This window comes from Rousettus aegyptiacus, unplaced genomic scaffold (assembly GCF_014176215.1).
Source record: "Rousettus aegyptiacus isolate mRouAeg1 unplaced genomic scaffold, mRouAeg1.p scaffold_m13_p_12, whole genome shotgun sequence".
Classification (NCBI taxonomy): Eukaryota; Metazoa; Chordata; class Mammalia; order Chiroptera; family Pteropodidae; genus Rousettus; species Rousettus aegyptiacus.
Genome location: NW_023416287.1, coordinates 22,024,605 through 22,044,203, shown reverse-complemented (window position 1 = coordinate 22,044,203; position 19,599 = coordinate 22,024,605). Strand labels below are relative to the sequence as shown.

General features: G+C 44.7%; 1 protein-coding gene across 1 annotated transcript; it reads left to right on the top strand.

Annotated features, from left to right (window-relative positions):
• The first annotated feature begins 4,873 nt into the window (after positions 1-4,873).
• Positions 4,874-18,325, top strand: LOC107499688 (signal-regulatory protein beta-1). The gene is made up of 7 exons (XM_016124146.2): positions 4,874-5,543; positions 7,229-7,540; positions 8,359-8,679; positions 11,733-12,041; positions 15,673-15,999; positions 17,096-17,205; positions 17,976-18,325. The coding sequence occupies exons 1-6, from the start codon at positions 5,417-5,419 to the stop codon at positions 17,200-17,202; spliced, it is 1,503 nt and encodes a 500-aa protein (XP_015979632.1). The 5' UTR covers positions 4,874-5,416; the 3' UTR covers positions 17,203-17,205; positions 17,976-18,325.
• Positions 18,326-19,599: the final 1,274 nt, after the last annotated feature.

Sequence of the window (19,599 nt, the reverse complement as noted above, 5' to 3'; positions counted from 1 at the left end):
CCCACACATGTGCCCACCTAAGTGCACAGAGACCTTTTCTGGGCCTTGATCTTCACCCATCAACTCCTATTATTGTATTTGTTTGCTTTCATGCAAGTGGGTCACTGGATCTGATCCATCCACAGTGGCTGAAGTCTTCAGCTCCAGGAACAAGGAAGTTTGTTGAGACTGGGCGGATAGCAGAAAGTCTGGAGGTGTAGTGGGAAGGAGGTATTAATAATGTCAAGAACCCAGATGGCACAGAGGAGTCTAGAGATGATCCTTTGTCCTGGCATGCAGCAACCCGAGGTGCCTCCTGCCCACCCTCCCCAATCACCTTGCGGGCCATGCCTGCTACCTTGGTGGGAGTTTGCCTCCCTCACCCAGGAAGGCAAAAGGCAGGTGGTAGCATAGGCCGCATAATTAGCAGTACTTTGCAAAATGGGAATGAAGATCTCCTTGTTCAAAAATCACTTTTAAGACAGTGATAGCAGAGCAGTGAATCAAGTGTGAACCCCTCTGAGTGAGGACCTTGGGCGACTGCAGGGGTCGAAAGCCCACGATGCCAACCCTGGCGCTTTGCAGGAAACAGGCTCAGCAGAGATTTGTGAGTGAGGGCCCAGGCTATGTCCCTGAGTGCAGGAAATGAAACTAGGCCCATGGATATTCAAGGAACAGGGTCCTTAGAGATTACTCAACACAAATCTACCCATGTTCAGTTACAGAATCTGAGGCCCTGCAAATTTGTGGTAGAGTCAGATCACACTCCGGCCCTGGGACTCTCCCTCTCTTTCCTGTCTACTCTTTTCTGAATTGGTCTCATCCTACGCAGAGTCTTTAGAAATCATTTACAGGCTGACAACTTGCAAATGTCTGCCCCCTCCCCATTATTCCTATCCCTTCCTCAAGCTCCAGACTTCTGGGTCTATCTGTCCACAGCTGCAGTGGACTCTTGCTTCCTCTCCTCCCTCTGCTTCGTCTCTGACCCTCCTCCAAACTTCTCCCCACCATCAGCACCAGAATGTGAGGTTTTAATTTGCGAATTGGATCCTGCCACATCTCTGCTCTCAGTCTACTGGATGCATTGCACACAGATTGCAATCCAACCTCGTCCCTTGCAATATCATGCCTTGCAGTTTCTCTCATGACCGTCTGTCCCCTTTCCCTCTGCTCCTCCCACAGTGACCTTGCTGTTGCTCAGCCCACTCAGCTCACACCTACTCTGCATGCTACATTCCTTCTCTGGAGCACTCTTCCCCCAGATTTCCCATGCTTCCCTCCTCCCTTCATTCAGGGCTCAGCTCACATGCCCCTTCCCTTCCACCAGAGGTCTTCCTATGCACCTATGTCCCAGACACACCCCATCAATCTCTCTCCCCCATACCAGTTAACCCTCTCCGAAATAATATGGCATATTTATTTTCCTTCATACCAGTTAACCCTCTCCGAAATAATATGGCATATTGTTTCTTTATTCTCAGCCTCCTCTCTAGAATGTAACTTCCTTGAGGGTGGAGACTTGTCATGCTCACTGATCAGTGGCTCAGTGCCTTATATGGTGTCTGGGACATAATTGACACTCTATCGAGAGTTGTTATAAGAATGAATAAGCTGATAATGAAACGAATTTGTTTAGCAAACAAGTGTTCAGAGGCTTTTCTGTATTAGGCGCTGTGCTAGGCACTAAGGACTCAGACATGGACAGAGTAGACAAGCAAGGGCCCCTGCCCTCAAGAACTTGGGTCACCATCTTGGAGAGAGACAGAACTTTGGAGGAGCACCAGGCTGACAGGGGTGTCTTGTCCAAGTTGAGTCTGAGCTCCATCTAAGTAGGTGAGATGAGGGTGAAAGATAATGGCTCCTGGAAGCAAGGGTTGAATTTTAGATGGTAATCTGTCGTAAGTCCCCCAACTCCCAGAAAGTCACATTGGAGGAGTTAACAGGTGGAAGAAGTATGAAGTAGGGGGTTGTATTTCTTAGGATAGAAACACATTTATTTAGCTCCATTTTAATGATTAGGACTTTAGACCTTATATGCATAAGACTCAAATAGTCACAAGTAGATATCACTTGGCTCTTTCTACAGATGAGGAAACTGTGGCCCAGGTTTGACCAAAGTCCTGTGGCTGGTGCAACCACTTCATTGAACTGGGTGCACCTTGCAGTGTTGCAAGCCTGAACTGGCTTTACATTGATGTCTCTTTTCTGAAGAGCCAGGGCTTCTCTGTCCTTCTCCACCACTAGGCCAGGGCTCGGGCCCATACTCACAATGAGGGTTCTCAGGGCCTTAGACCCCGTAAGAGGTTGTGCTTACAGACTGGGTGAGGTCCACTTCCTATTAGCACTGGAATCAGGAAGAAGCCCAGCTTGGCTCTACTTACAGGAACCAAGCCTTGCCCAGTGGGCATGTGGCCTAGCCTGGGTGAGCTCTGTGGGTACCTGGGTACTCCTCAGACCACTTTCCAGAGGATTGCCATCTCTCCACTTCTCAAACTTTCCAGCCTCACACGGCAGGCCGTCCATGGCTACCTACCCCCTACAGCCCTACTTTGGAGTCACCAGTCTCCCACTTCTGTGCAGCTAGTGTGACTGAAGCTGCAGGGCAGATGTATGGGCCCTTGAAAGCCAAGTCACTGCCTCCAGGAAGCCTTCTCTGCTTTCTCATTGGTGGTGCTTTCTCCTTTTTCCTACCTCCATAACATCCTATATTCTCTTTTATTTATTTATCCAAACATCCATCCATCCATCCAACCTACATTCACTGAGTATACACTATGCTCCTGGCATTTATGCACAGTAGTGAAGAAGAACATAGTCCCAGCCTTCACAGAGCTTGCAGTCTAATGAGGGAAAGTATGCACTGATTGCCAATTAAAAACCAAATTACAGCTGTGATGACTGCTATGCAAGAAAATCTTCTGAACCTCTGAAAGGCATCAGGGGAGAAAAGACTTTCCTGAGGAAGGAACACTTCACCCAAGGCCATGCTGTCCAACATGGCAGCCACTAGCCAGTGGAGGCTACTGAGCACGTGAAATTGTGGCTAATGCCATCGGGAAGCTGAATTTTAAATTTCATTTAATTGTATTACTTGAACTTTAAATTTTAAAATTAAAACAGTACAAAAATATATACATGTTTTGTTGTTAAACACAACTTTATTGTTTTGGTGAGACTACATTTCACTTTAACTGTTGAATTTTCAAAGAGTAAAGGGAAAAAGAATGCAAATGATCATGATAATTTTATATTGGTCACATATTAAAATGATATAATTTCAAATATTGGGTTAAATAAAATATGTTAGTTAAAATTAATATCTCCTGTTTATTTTCACTTTTTCAATGTGGATACTAGAAAATCTAAAACTCCCAGTGTGGCTTACCCTGTAATTCTAGACGCAGAGCTGAGCTAAGAGCAGAAAGTCCTGAAGGAGAAGTTAACAGGTGGACGAAGTGTGAAGGGTAAGGGGGAATCACATTTTTTAGGATGGAAAAATACTTATTTAACTCCATTTTATACCTAGGACTTTAGACCTAAGATTCAAATAGTCACGGGTAGATATCACTAGCCTCTTGTTACAGATGAGGAAACTGAGGCCCAGGTTTGACTAAGGTCCTGTGGCTGGTATGACTTCCTCATTGAACTGTCTGCTCTTTGCAGGGGTGCCAACTTGAGCTGGTTTTATTCATTGCTGAGTGCTGCCTTCAAATTTCAACTGCCTGCCCCTCCGTCTCTTAAGGTAGAGCCTACCATTCTGGACAGTTGCAGGAAAGGTACTCTATAATTGTTGAATGAATGGAAGATATGGATGCACCATTTTATTGAACTGTTATGAAAAAGCTATTCTGTGTCAGACCCTGTTTAAAGCCCAATCTGAGCTAAGCCAGTTCCAAATGCTGATATTCCAGTGCAGTGCCAGCCTGACACCCTCTCCCTCAGCACGGCCAAGTCCCTGCTGAGGGCTCTAGAAGGGGTGGAAGTGAAGTGGCCTTTTGCTCTTCCTTCTCTGAATTGAGTCCCAGGTGTGGATCCTTTGGGGGGCCCTGCATGTATGTGTATGTATTTGCTTGTGTGTGTGTTGGGGGGGGGGGCGGGGAGGGTGCCCTTGACACAGCTGTCTTGTGCATGATCTGATTCAGCTCTACAGATCTGGCTCTTGGTCTCTTGCTTCTGGGGCCTCTTGAGTGGGCTGCTGACAGGTTACTCACCCTCCTCAATGTTGGGGAGTCTCTAAGGACCTTACCCCCCTGCATGCCACACGGGGGAAGTTCAGGCTGCTCCCCTTCCCCTCCATCTCTCTGCCCTGTCGTCTCTTTTCAGTTCCTTTTTCTTGTGTTCAGGGCAGCAAGTCTACTGTCTGCCTCAGGAGACACTTGGAGGAGAAGATGACCTCCTCTTCCCACAGACCCTCAACCTCTAGGACTAGTTATCTTCTTAAAATGCTTTGCTCAGCTGACATGGAGGTGGGCTTGTGAGGGGAGAGATTCCATGACAGTCTGTCCCAGGTTGACAACTTTCCCCCTTCTTCCCCTACAGTTAGTTGAGTGTACAGAGCGTGGGGGAGATGGGATGGCTGGGAGAAACAGACTGGACTTTGCCGCTTCTTAATCAGTCCTGAGCACACACCTGGTCCCAAAGATTCATTCATTATTATTGAGTACCCACTATGTGCCCAAGACAGTGGTGGGTGCTAGTTACCGAAGTTAACGAAAGACAGCAATCTTCATGGTCATTTGTTTTTCATGGGGTAACAGATAAAAACCAATAAGTATATATGCCAGGGCTAGCCACTGGGAACCCAAATAGAGTAGAAGGTATATGGGAGGAGGGGTCGAGAGAAACCAAGTGAAAAGTCAGGGGAATGGTTGTTGCATATAACATTTGTCTTCCCCCACTTTGGAGCCTAGTAGACAATTCTGGGCCACAGGAGAAGTCCTAGCTGAGCTTGTGCAAACCTAGTGAGGCGATGGGGCAGGGGCTGGGTTTTTAAGCCTATGCTGTAATTTTGTTTTATTTGGTTGCATGTGTCTGGGCTTATTTCACCAACTCTTCCTGGCCACATTCCATTTATTCTGTAGTCCCGAGAGACATCCCTGGGCCTGCGCCACAGCAGGCCCTCCATCACGTCTCCCACATGGAGGAGGCTCACCACCTCAAAGGGAGCTCTGTAGCAGAAGCCTGAGGAGGAGTCTGCGCCTTCCTGCTCTGGTTCACGGGGCATAAGAAATAGTTAGCATCCAAGCCCGAGGCAGCAGGCGCCTCCCAGCTGGACTCCTCAAACTTGAGGGTTTGGGGTTTGGAAAAAAGCCTGGGCCACAGTAACCACTTCTCTCACTGTGGCTCACACTGCCACGCCAGGCCGGGGGAGGGAGGGTGTCTGGGAGGTGCAAGGTCCACCCAGCCTTTCGGGAGATGGGCAGTGGCTCCTGGGCTCATGTTAAGCCTCATCTGGGGGTGGGTTCCTGGCACAGACCAGGGACACTGTGAGCCTCCTGCCATGACTGCCACACCTGGGCAGGTCCTGTCCTCCTTCCTGCCTACGCTTCTGCTGGGATTCACAGGTAAGTCCCTGAGTACTGTCAGTGGGTTGCCTAAAAGCAGGCATGGTGGCCCTCGGGAATACCAAATCCAGCCATCTTGTGTTGTGGGGGTAAGTGGGGACCAAGGCTCAGAGGACCAAGCCGAGTTGTGGACCTGCCTGCCAGGATACTCTTTTGTGTCTTTTCCTCAATATGGACTTTATGAGAAACAGAGATGACGGCAGCTTTGGAAGTCAGGAAGAAGATGTGACATGAGGATGGGACTCAGGGGAGGTCCAGGGGTGACAGAGGAGCCTACCTCCTACTCAGTTTCTTCGATACCGGCTCTGGTCTGTGTGGCTACCAGGTCTAGGTAAGAGAGGGCATGAGGGCAGAAAGACAGAAGGAGAAAGGAACCCCCAAATGATGAAGTGTGGGAGACTGCTGGACCTGCTTAACATCTCTCCTTAGCCACTAATAGGCTGTGTGACCTTGAGCAAATCACTAAACCTCCCTGAGTTTCTGTTTCTTCTTCTGAAAAGTGGGGCTATAACAATCCAATCTCCCGCAGTCGGGATGCGGATAAAGTGTTTCATAAACCACAGGATGCTGTGTGTGGATCGGGCGATAATAACCATTAGGGTTTATTCAGAAGAAAGCACTATGCAGAAGGTAGCGGAGGTCTTTGACACATTCCTATGGCCTCCGGAGCTGCCTTCCATCATCTGTCACCCTTGTTGTCATTGCTAGTTTATTTGCTCCCACCTCTCCACACACACACACATCTGACCAGATGCTCCTGAGGGCAGAGGTCCTATCTGACACACCTCCGTGTCCCCAGCACCCAGCTCACATACTGACTCAGAGTAGGAGCTCAGTGGATGCAGTGAAGACTTGGAGAGGTCCTGGCTCTCAGATCTCTGAAGGCTGTCCTGAGGGGAAAGCAAGAGCCTAGTGCTGGGAATCACTTATCCATAATTGATTCTGTCCCTCATCCCATATCTACTCCATCACCAAGTTTGTTGGCTCCATCTACCAAATGTGTCTCGGGTCTCTCCGTCTCTCAGCACCGCAGTCCAGGTACCATCATCGCACACCCGGTGTTCCCATCAGCCTCCTCACCGGCTTCCCTGCTCCCAAATGCCACCCTCCTGTCCATTCTCCACACAGCAACCCCGGTTATCTTCTAAAACAAGTCAATAAGACCACCTTGCCCCTCTGCTTAAAATCTCCCATGGCCTCGCATCACACTCGGAATAAGATCAAGAGTGTCACCAGGTCCCACAAGGCTCGTCTCCATCTGCACCTCTTTGCCCATAATGCTCAAGTCCTACAAACCCCTCAGTTTCTCAAGCCCACTAAGCATTTCCTGCCTGAGGTATCCTCCCTTGCTCTTCTCACTTCCCCAGCCCCTTCTCATGACTGGCTCCCATCCATTCCTCAGTTTCAGCTCAAAATGTCACCTCCTCCAGGAATCCTTCTCTTACCACCCTTCTGAAATATTTTCTCTCTACACTCTTTGGGTTTCCCTGAAGTCACTGTGGTCCAGTTGTAATTATATATTTGCTCCCTTACTTGTTATCATCTGTTTATATGCTCCCTGAGGCTGGGACCAGACATGGTGCACAGTAGGTCCACAGGGCCTGACGACACAGGTGCCTCTTACAGGCTGCTGAAGGTTGGATGCATCCTGCTCTCAGTGTGCAGACAAGTGCTCTCTTTCGTAGCTGGGCAGCCCTTTATCACTCTGACGGGCCCATCCCAGAGGACAGCCCCGGGAAATTTAGTGCCTTTCAACTGCACTGCTGGCCCCTTCAGCAACCAGGACTTCAATGTCACCTGGATGAAGGACAGAGATGAGCATCCAGCCTCAGCTCAGCGCCCAATGACTAATGACAAAGGCAATTACTTCATCACCAGTAAGGTGTGGGTGAAACTGGTCCCCCAAGATGTCTCATCAGAGATCACCTGTGAAGTCACCCATGGGGACCTGGTGAAGCCCCTGTATAAGACTATGAACCTCTCCCAAGTGCTTCGAGGTGAGTGGGCAGTAGGGCGGAGTCGGGGACATAGTTTTCCCTGGCAGCATTGGCTTCTGCAGTCTTTTGCCCAAAGCCTCATGGAATTCTTCATTGCCATGGCTGATCACACAGTATAGCCATTAAAGTCACAGGTTCCAGGGGCTAATCATCTGAGTTTAATTCTCTGTACCACTTTACAACTTGTGTAATGTTGGGTAAGTTACTTAACCTCTTTGTGCCTCAGTTTCCTCTTAGATGGAAATAAAATGAAGACTTACCTCATAGGTTTGGTGTGAAAGTTAAATGAGTTATTCCTTACAAAACACCCAGAACAGTGCCTGGCACATGGTAAGTTGTTTATAAATATTTGATTTCATTATTATCTGGCCCAACTTTTCATTCCAAACATCTTTATTTTATCAATATCATCGTTATTTATTAATTTTAAATATTTATTATTCATTCAAAATATGACTATCTACTATGGGTCAGGCACTGTTTTAGGTGCTGAGGATACAGCAATGAATAAAATTAAGTTCATATCCTCATGGGCATTATATTTTAGTAATTCATAAAATTCTATTTCATGATATGAAATATTTCAAACATATAGAAAATAATATACCAGACACCCATGTACTCCTTACCCATATTTAATGAATATTAACACGGAATTAACATTACATTGAGCATACAGGAAAAATTGTTTCTTAAAAAAAAGTAACAGATGAGAGAGTGAGAGACCTTTTTGTGGCTGGTTCCTAGAAGAGAGAAACATATGGAGAAGGTGGGCAAGCGTAATTTCAACAGATGTTTCTTTCTGTTCCTCGATCTAGTTGTCCCCACTGTGAAGATCACCACCAAACCCTCTGGGGCATCCATCCATGTGCAAGAGAGAGTGAATCTCACTTGCCATGTGAGCCACTTCTATCCCTCCCACCTGAACCTCATCTTGATGAAGAACAGACACAGGATCCAGACCGTGTCATCCCCTCAGGTCACGAGAAACCCAGATGGGACCTACTCTCTGGAGCACATGTGGCAGGCAGAAGCCACGCTGAATGGGAGTGAGTTTGCCTGCTGGGTAATCCAGGATGAGCAGCCCCCAGTCCAAGTCAACATCACCTTGCGGGCTCAGGCACACAGGATGTCTAAAGGTGGGTGCGGCCTGTTACCCAGCCCCTCTGGGTAGCATGCCTGGGAGGGTCCAGTCTGAAACACAGGCCTCCTGCCTGGTGTGCGGACAGTAAGTTGTAGGTCAGGGACTCAGGGCAGCACCGGATGAAGATGCCTTGGGCTGGTGATGAAAACTCTCAGGCATTCACCCCTAAATTCCATTCCTCCCTCCCTCTCCCATTCCCTCACCAGGAAGGAGTGGTACTTCCCCTCCCCAATTCTACACTTTCTTCAGATTGAAGGTTCTCTGCTTTAACACCAGGTTGCAGAAAACAGGAGAAATTAAGGGCTGCGGGGCACCAAATTCCTTTATAGGAAGTCTTTTAATCAAGACTAGTTCAGCTGGAAGTTTCTGGAAGTCAGTTTTAATGGGGTGCCAGAAATCTTGACTCATTTAGCCGGGAAACAGAGAGGGTGCAGCTGCAAGCTTCTCATTCTCTCTACTACTCATTTTGCTTTCTCTTTCTCCTTCCTCTGCCTCTTTTTGTCTCTGTCTTCTCATTCTGTTCTTCCTCCTCTTTCTCCCTGCCCCCTACCCCGACCCTCTTTCTCCTCCGTCTCTCTCACTCTTTGTGGCCTCAGATAACTTTGTCCACTAGGGGGAGCTGCCTGCTAGCAGTTCTAATCCTAAGAAGCGAACTGCTTTCTTGGTCCAGCTTAGATCAGCTAGAGGAGAACGATAGATGGGCGGGAGGGGATGGGTAGTGGAAGAGGAAGTGGAGAGAAGGAAGATTATGATTGGCCAGGCCTGGGTCAGGCACGGCTCAGCCGAAGTGTGGGCGGACAGTTCTCCAGAACCACCAGCAGTGGGGAAGGACAGCTCCCTCTCGGAAGCATGAGCTGCTGTGCCTGCTTGCATATATTGTAGCTCAGCCGCTACAGATGAAAAGTAGACACAGGACACCCGGTTGGCAACACAATGTATCTTCACAGCTGGGGCTTTGACTCAGCACTCTTTCTCTCCCTGACAGAACTGGCCTTTATCTGCCTGCCGTAAGAATTCTCAGGTGGATGATCCCCTTCACCACTCAGTTTCTCCGTGCCCTTTGTTGTCGTTGTACAGCAGAAATAAGAAAAAACAGTCACCCAGCGGGATATACAAATCTGGGTGAAACACTCTAAACTGGGCCTTTCTGATCAGAAGTATGTCGCATTATTTCTTTATTGACTCACTATGGATTTTCCCCTGTTTTATTTTTCACTGTCGCCTGCCGGCGGTATATCTTGGCCCACTGCTGCAAGGCGAACTCCTGAGAACATCGCTTTGATTGTACCACTGCCCTGTGCAGCAGTTCCTACCGCCCTGTGGTTTACAGCAAGGAAGGGAACTTCTTTTCCTGGCCTTTGATATTACAATAGCTTTGCAGCTTCACTTCCCCAATTCGGCCTATAATACCCTTCTTCAGCGCCCTGTCCCTCATACGCTGTGCCTCTGTTCACCTTTAGTGGACACCTGCAGAGCACTCACCGTGCACCAGGTGTCCTCGCCTGCCTTACGTGACTTAAGACAGCCGGTAAAGACAGCAGAAGGATGGAGGTCTCGGGGGTCTAGGAGTTAAAATTATAAGGCAGGTTTGTCTCTTCGCAAATTCAATGTGCTTTTCTATATTTTTTCCTTACATCTTGCCTGAGAATACAAACTTTAGTGTTATCCTAAATATCTTCTCAAATCAACCGTGGATGCTCTATTTCTGATATTTATTTCCTCCCAAATGGTCATATCTGCCCGCATCATTCAGTTCTCACCACTGGGGTTTAAACCGTGGGGCCTCCTGCGAGCCCCTGATCGGGATTTATGGGTTTATTCCTCTCCTCCATGATGGGACCCTTAACCCTGGAAGCAGACACTGACGGTGGCCAGGTCTGAGTCCTATGGATTAATGCCACATCTCAGGGATGACACTGGCCAGCTGTGACCTCAGGCAAAGCGCTGCTCTTCCTGAGCTCAGTTTCCTCATCTGTATGATGACAACTGGTGTGCCCATCTTGAGGGGACCTGCTGAGGCTTTGTTTCCTGAGCCCTGCTTGGCACCTGGTCCATAGGGCACACAGTGGGTATTCTTCAATGCCTGTTTTGCGATCTCTGTGGTGCTTAGCCCAGGCCTGGGCTAAAAGTTGAAAAATATTAAAGTTTACGGACTATTATGGGACCAACTGTGGGAAAGTAGAGGCAGCTATGATATAACAGAAAGAGGCCTTGAACGGAGCCGGAACTCCTTGTTGGAATATGGGTTCTGTTCGCTGTGAAGCTCTTGGCTGAGTCACTAACATTAGAAATATGATTAATAACAATTTTCAGGTGGTTATCATGAGTATATGATGATAGACCACTTATAGAGTGACTAATATGTGCCACATATTCTACACTACTTTACTTAATTTATTAATTCACTCTGGAAATTAAGACTCATCCCCATTTTGCAGGTGAGGAAACTGAGGATTAGAGAGCTGAGTTGCTCAGGCTCACCCAGTAGAGGACCTGGGAATGAAAATGGGTTGAGTGTGTCCTCAAAGCCTGTGCTCCTAACCTCTTCTCTGTGCTACCTACTTTCACACGATCTGGCCTCGAGCATTGAGACACTCTTCCCTTCCCAGAGACTGAGGGCAGAGCTGAGTGCTGGTCATGGAACAGACCCTAGGACCAGGCTGCCTGGCTAAGGCTCCCAGCTCTGCCACTGACTAGCTGTGGGCCTTGGACAAATTACCTAGCTTGTCTGGGTCTCAGTTTTCTCATCCATAAAATGGAGATAGTCATAGCTCCCACCGCCTACTGTTACAGTGAGAAGTCAGTGAGTTAGGCAGAACCCATCATCAGGGTCGTGTGACTTGGGTGTGACCGTGAGGTATGGGTGACAGTTGGCCTCCTTATGTACTGCTAGGTTCCCTGTAGTTTTATTGTCTGACTTCTGATATCAGCTTTAGAATCAAACTCCTTTTAGAACATAATCTTTAAACCCTATGGACAAGGAGGCAATGAGGCTTCTTGATAGACACACTGAGGATTTATTCACACAGGAGGGGTGTCTCCTTGCAGCCAGGAGAAGCCACTCCTATGTCTTACAAGGCCCCCTTCAGCGATCTGAGCCAGGCACAAGCATCCAACTGACATACATGTCCTCCGAGTTCTCCACACGGCAGGTCACAGTGACATGGCTTAAAAATAACCACAAGCTGCCAAAGCTCCAGACCAGTGTCCACCTCAGTGGAGACACCTACAATGTGACCAGCAGTGTGCTCGTCCCTCTGCAAGCTGACGACGTGCTCTCCCACGTCTTCTGCCACGTCCGGCACAACACAACGCTGGTTCTCCAGAAAATCATCAACCTGGACCAGTACCTCCGTGGTAAGGAGTTTCTCTTCGTTCAGCTGGGTTAGTTGGGCTGTGGCTGTCTCTGAGCCTCAGTTTCCTCATCTGAAAAATGGCACATCCCTTACTTGCTCACGGGAAGGATTCAATGCAGTGATACCTGTAAAGTACTGAACATACGCCTTGCTCATATTAACCAGGCAGAAGTGGCAATTGTTGTTGTTGTTACGTATCATTATTACTATTTATATCACCTCTCGGAACTCAATTTTCTCTTAGACAAAATATCTTCTAGGAATAAATAATAAATTTAATTTTATTATTTTATACAAAAAGACTGTAAAGGTCTTGGAAATGTCTAAATGTTAGGGACTATGATGTCTTTGATCATTGCTCATACCTGGATGAGGACCTGATTTTTCATCTGATATTTTTTGTTGATTTTCCTGGCCTAGACCAATGTTTGGCAGGTCCGTAAATTCAGTGAGTTCACAATATATCATGCCTAGAAGGAGTCTTAGTGATTGTTCCATGACAACTCTAAAGCCCAGAGAAGGCAAGCGAGTGGTACAAGGTTGTACAGCAGTACAATTAATTCTTCAAATGTACATATGACTTTAACGTGCAAGGTTGTACAGCAGTACAATTAATTCTTCAAATGTACATATGACTTTAATATCTTCTTCTTTATCTTGTGTGCTATAATCATGGAAGTAAACACATCATTTTACATGGCTAAAAATATTGATACCAATGTCTCAAATGAGCACAGCACACCATCGAAAAGCATGTTCGTGTGGGTTGACTTATTTAATGTGTACAATTTTCCTATACTGTTTGTCCCGTTCGTGGTTTACAGAAGGAAACAGGTTCAAAGAAATGAAGGCTGCCCGAGGTTGTGAAGCTGGTGAGTGAGAGGCATTTGACGTGAATTCTGGCTTCTGACTCTGCTACTACCAGCTGTGGGATTTCCTGCTGGTTGCTTAAATTCTTTTAGCCTCAGTATTTTTTACTATAAAGTAGGAAAATGATCATTTGGGGGGTCCTACTTATCTGAGTGTTTATTATATAATTCCCTGGAGTTAGGACAGTTGTTTAGAGGAGCAAAAGTCATGGAAAATACAAATATTCACAAATGAATTGGTTACTTATAAAATGAGCCCCCACTCAAAGTCCCTCCCTGCTCAACACTGTGCATCTCTGGTTGGGTTTCCTGTCATGGGAATGTCTCTGTGGGTGTCTTTATTTGGTTTCCCCTGAAAGCAGGGCCCACAACCAGGACTTAAGTGCAGGTGGAATAGGGATGGGGAGAGTGAGACAGACAGGGAAGGAGGACACCCAAGAATGGGGGAGATATTGAACAAGGTGCCCCTGTGGATGACTGAGGCTCAGCATCACCGGGGACCCCCCGAGAAACTGTGTAAACTATTCCTCAAGATTGTCCCATGAAGGAGGGAAGGCCAGGATGTGCCTGCATGGGCTGGGTGGCATTTTGTGGTGATGGAGAAATCCTGAGGCAAAGAATCAGGTAGGCGTTTCAGGAATTTGAGATGGGAAGTGATGCCATCCAACACTGTAGGCCTGAGATCGATCGGTCAGCTGGCGGCAGTGGTGCGGAGCCCAGACACTCTCTGCTCTAGGAGGTAGGTCTTGCCTCGATGGAAGTGTGGCAAACATCAGACCTCACTGTGCACATAGACTCCACATTCACTGCAATATGGCAGTGTTGTATTTCAAGAAGTTGATGTAAATGATGTTGAGGAACTGCTGATATCGTAGGCAAAGACTCTAAGTGGTTAAAGATGAAAAAAGAAGGAAAAAAATCTATAATTCTAATGATTCTGTGGACACGTTAAAAGTGAACACTTTGATTAAGAGAGACCCCTGTGAAAAGCAATAAAACACTCAAATAATTTTTCAAGATTCTCTGTTAATGATTGTGCTGTGAATGTGAAATTCAAAATGAAGGATTTGTTGATACTATACGATATGTTTTTGGCAAAATAATATGCCAAATTCTTACACTCCCAACACTTGTTCCTTCTAAGAGTTGGTGCAGTTTTCATTATATTCTATATTTAACTTAAAATATAAATTAATAAAATTATTTCTATAATTGAAGTGTTTTTTCAAGATGAAGTTTCAACCAATTTCTTTTTGACAATTTCTATGAAATTGGGCCTTAATTTTGCATAGAATCCTTCTGTGGCTTTTTGTTTTATTTGTTTTCTGATACCAGGTAGCTTTCTGTGTTTACCTCATTTGGTTTTGTAAGGATTAAATAAGATTACACATGCACACTGTCTCAAGCACTGCCATTCTGTTCATGGAAGTAGTAATCATCGATTGTGCCTGGGTCTCTACCCTCATGGCACTTCCCTGGACACTTATATACAGCCAGGAGAACTCACTCGTGGCTGGAATGAGGTATCTGAGCTTCTCTATTCCTTTATTTGTCCTTTCCACCCTCTTGAGCCCATGACACTTGCTTGGTGGACTGTTCTCCATGGGTAGCATCCCAGTTACCAGGCCTTCACCATCCTGGATCCTCCCTTCTCAAGGTCCTGATCCTTGTTTGGTGTTAATCCCTGCTTCTGTGCTGAAGGAGAAAGACTAAAAACAGACTATGACTTTCTGGGGATGGTGTCTTGTCTTGGCTGTTCCACCCATTAGCATCATTATTGATAGAATTTTATAGGCCAGGGTGGGTCGAGTGTGGAGAAAGGATATTTTCAGGTCAGTTGCCCCTAGTTCCTTCTAATTGCCCTACATGAAGACTTAGTGTCTCTACCCTAGACCAAGCACTGAAGTCTGTCTTAACTAGCCCCATGAGAGCTCATCTGATCTTAGACAGTTGCATAATTTAAGAGTCTTGGAAAGAGAGTGCAAGTGACATGCACAAAGTCTTGCAGTTGGCTACGGTCTTAGTGCAGAAACCAGAATCTAGATCTCCCATCTTTTGGTTTAGAGTTAAAACTACACTGTGCTGTATGCTCATGTGAATTGTACTGAGACATTTCATGTTTCATAGTATTTTAAATCCTCCAAATTTTCCTCATTATAAATACATTCTATTGCACAGTTGAAAATCTGGTTGAAAAAATTCTAGACATCATTAGATCAAAATTTTTGAAGCAAAAAATCTTAAATGCTTATAGCTAAAGTTCGGATGTCAGAATAACATAACAGTAAAACATATTGTCTCTTGCACAATTCCAGTCACTTATGACCTTGTGTAAGTTGTGAAAGGCAAGTTACTTAACCTTTCCAAACTCATTTTCACTCCTATGTAAAATCTTAGTGTCTTTGAGCCATAAAGATTTAGAGTGTAGGAATCTTCATATCTTAGAATTACCAAGTCACAGAGTCATAGATGAGTCAATGGGTTTATAGATTCTTAAATGGAATTCAAACTTCATCTTTTCATCTATAATGACCTAAGTGGAAAGAAAGTAAAGATTAGGTAGCTTTCATCTTTCTATTTGTTCTTATGCATGCATCCATCTATCCAAGCACACATTCACTCATGTGTTCACACTGTCATTTATCATGCATTTATTTATGCATGCATCAGTTAACCAATAACTAAATCCTCCTCTGTGGTAGGTTCTCCCAGGCTCCCACACTGGACTTCCTATACTAATTTTTGCTTTTTTTGGGCTGTCAGTTCCCCCTGCAGTGACAGTATCCCAGTCTTCACCCTCCTCGAACTTGGTGGCCATTACCTGCCATGTGCAGAGGTTCTACCCACAGAGTGTACATCTCACCTGGCTGGAGAACTGCCATATGTTCCAGGGAGCTGAGAAACCTACATCCAAACAGAATAGTGATGGGACTTACACCCTGGAAAGCTTGCAGTTGGTGAATGTGTCACTGCAGGGGTCTGAACGGGTGTTCACCTGTAAGGTGCAACATGAAGCACGGCCTCCCATCCAGGCCAACCTCATACTGTCTGCAATAGCCCACGCCACATACAAACCCATTGGGAGCCCAGGTGAGCTCACTTCCACTCCTGGGATCAGCTGGGTCACTTTTGTCTCCAGAGTAGATTCCAGAAGGCATGAGGGAAGGAATTGGTAATCATTAAAGTCTTGCCCAACTTAAGAGTCTGTGATTCCTTGAACAACCAGAATGTTTTCTGGCCTGTGGCTTCCTTGAGATGTGGCCATCCTGAAAGACTCTTTCCTTTCTGAGGAAAGAGCAAACTCCCAGCTCAACCTTCATGAAAATTACAGAGTGTTCAGCTTAGGGTGCTCACTTACTGGTGATTGTGCGACGACCTTCAGCAATGCTCTCTTGTCAAAATAGTGTTTTGGGTTATATGGAGAGACTTTTACACAACCATATGTAACCATATAAGCAAGTCTTACAGACTTGCTTAAACAATCTTACCCCGGGGACCCAATGATGTCTGCTCCAATGACAGAGCAAGATCTTCTACTTAATTCTCGCATAGGTACTTAACCTCTCTGTGCTTCAGTTTACTCATCTGTAGATGAGCCTAATGTAGTAGAGATCATTCTAATGAAATTCCAAACTCATAGAGTCCTTATGAGGATTAAATGAATTAATATGTGAAAACTCTCTATATATGTCTGCAATAAATGTCAGCTGCAATTATTATTTGAATTCAGACAATATTTTAATAATTAGTTCACAATAATTATAGCTTTTAAACTCAGGCAACTGAGTCAATTATCCTCTCAGAGCCTCAGTTTATTCATCTGTAAAATGGTGTTAACGATACTAGCCTCTTAAGAGTGTATTAAAGGTAAAGTGAAATGACCAGAAGGCCTGAGGACACTGAGCTGATTGTTCAGGTTTGTACTCCTAGAGTCTAGCGCATTGGCTGGCGTATAAAATAGGTTTTAAATCAATATTTGTTGAGTCAAATTCAAGGCAGAGCTAAAAGTTCAAGATCATCGCTTATCTCTAAGAGAAAGCTGAGTGTAGAGAAAAGAACATGGGCTTGATTGGAGTCAGATAGATGTGGGTACATTTAGTGGCTCTGAAAATTCCTGACAACACATCAGAAAAGGCATTTAAACTCACGGAGTCTCAGTCAATGTCTCCTGCCTATCGGTATTTAGGGCCAGAGACGCCTGCCATTATCTTTGTGGTGCTCCTCCTGGGCTTCAAGGTGATGCTGCTGATGAGTTTCACAGTCGCTTACATCCATAGGTGGTGGAACGTTTAACAGGTAAGTTGAGAGTAGGCCTTAGTCCTTAGGAAGGGAAGTCAGGGCCATTGTCATAGGTCTCGACCCTCATGACACTTCCCTGGACACTTATATACAGCCAGGAGAACTCACTCGTGGCTGGAATGAGGTAGCTGAGCTTCTCTATTCTTCTATTGGTCCTTCCACCCTCTTGAGCCCATGATACTTGCTTGGTGGACTGTTCTCCATGTGCAGCCCCCAGTTACCAGGCCTTCACCCACAATGTCACATGATGCCACAAGTGTACTCCAACATCAAGAGAAGGTTATGAACATTTGTTTCCTCCAATGTCTCTTGGAATTCTAAGAGCATGCAACACCCACATTGTGTAGTGCCCTGGAATTTGAAGGTTTTCAAATTAAGTTTCTTGAGACCCTGGACCAAGGGGTAGGGGAATTAAAGGTGTGGAGGAAGGATGAAGGTCAAAGCTGTGAGACCCAAACTCCAAAGACTACTATATAATTCAGTTTTTATATGATATATCTTTGTAATGAATAAGAAAGTATTGGCAAATTAACTAATAGAACCTATGTGAGGGATGTGGAGATGCTGTCTAGTGACAAAGATGAATATAGTAACAAAGGGAGTTCAGATCTCAGAAAGAGATGTTGATGTATAGTAAATAGAGGCTTCATTTCTTATCTGCACCATGAGCTCAGGACAAGCAGAATGCCTGCCACATAGGAGGTATTCAATAAATATTCATGATTAAATACATAAATGAATAAATGAATGCATGATTTCTCCCATAGCTCCTGCATGCCCTGTGATAAACTGCCTCCTGCCCTCTCTAAGGGGCTCAAGTGGGGAGAAGAAGCTGCAAAGACCTGCAGATTACTCAAGACCACTGTCCTTCACTCTGTCAGCCCCACCTCCATCATGCACATGCTCCCTCCACACACTTGCCTGACGTTCCTTCTTTCTGATGATAAAGCTGAGTCAAGGATAGACTTTGGTCATGGGGACTTGGGGATTCTGGACCCTACTCATGAGCTTCAGGCTGGCCCTGACTTACCCAAAAGAGAACCAAGCAAATCAAGACAAGAGGTTTTCATCCTCTCCTGATCATGAACAACCCTAAATGTTCAGAGCAGATTTTACTTTTTCCAGAGATTTTGCAAGTAAGATTTTATTTTAACGCAAATATATTTTGAAGTTAATAAGTTAAAAAAGGATTTTTCTATTCCGAAATATATAAAGAATAAATAAAACTATTCATGAACCTACCATCCTACCTTTGCAAAATATTAACATTGATACTTTTATAATATATGCATAAATCTTTAAGCAATATTTAATATTACTTTGCATGTTTTAATTTTTATATGAATGCTATTATACTGTATACAGCATTTTGGAGCTTGTATTTTTTATGCTTAACACAGTTTGTGTGACTTAATTATGTGATACATATAGTTCCATTTTATTAAATTTTCACTGATGTATAGTTTTCTATTGTAAGACTATCCTACAATTTACTGAATCTTCTCATGATAGATATTGAAGCTTTATCTAATATTTTGCTAGCACAGCTTTAGAACAAACAGTTTATCCTTGCTTCCTTGGCACGTTTAGGAGAGGCCCTCATGTTTCTCTAATGTCCACAAAGCAACAGTTCTGATATCATTTGGGAGATTTTCTTAGAGAAACAAAAGTGTTCAATTTTTGAAAAAGTTTTGTTTTTTCCATTTATGTGTTTGATCTAGCTACATTTTCCTGGGTGTGTGTGTGTGTGTGTGTGTGTGTGTGTGTGTGTGTGTGTGTGTTTATTATAAGTAGCAGGAAATTTTCTTTTTTTCTTGACAGAGATAAATCATCCAGGATTTAATGATCTGCACTGCCACTTTTACCATACATCTAGTTACCATAAAGATGTGATTTTCTTCATGAGCTCCTTGTTCCAATGAGCTACTTGTCTCTTTGTAAGAATTGTCCTGTCTTAATTAGGATAGCTATATAATAATTCTGATACTTCTTTTGGGCGAATCTTCCACCATTTTTTGTTGTTCAAAATCGTTGTGCTTTTCTTGGCCCAAATTGATTTTAGAATGATTTTGTTAAGTTTCATGAAAAATTCTTTTAGAATTTTATTGATTTCACCAAATTTATATATTTACTCTGGCAAATTGATATATTTTCAATATTGAGTTTTCTTATTCATATATAAATATACCTTTACTTATTTAGGTTTTCTTTTATGACTTTCCATTTATAATTTTACATGTTTTCTCCCCATAATGTTCTTATATATCCCGAGTTAGAAATATCTTTAACACTTGTTAGTTTATGGAAACTTTTGAAATTATAATTAGTGTTTTCAGTGTTTTTTACTACTGCTTAGGATGGTAATTGATTTTGATCATCAATCTTATATCT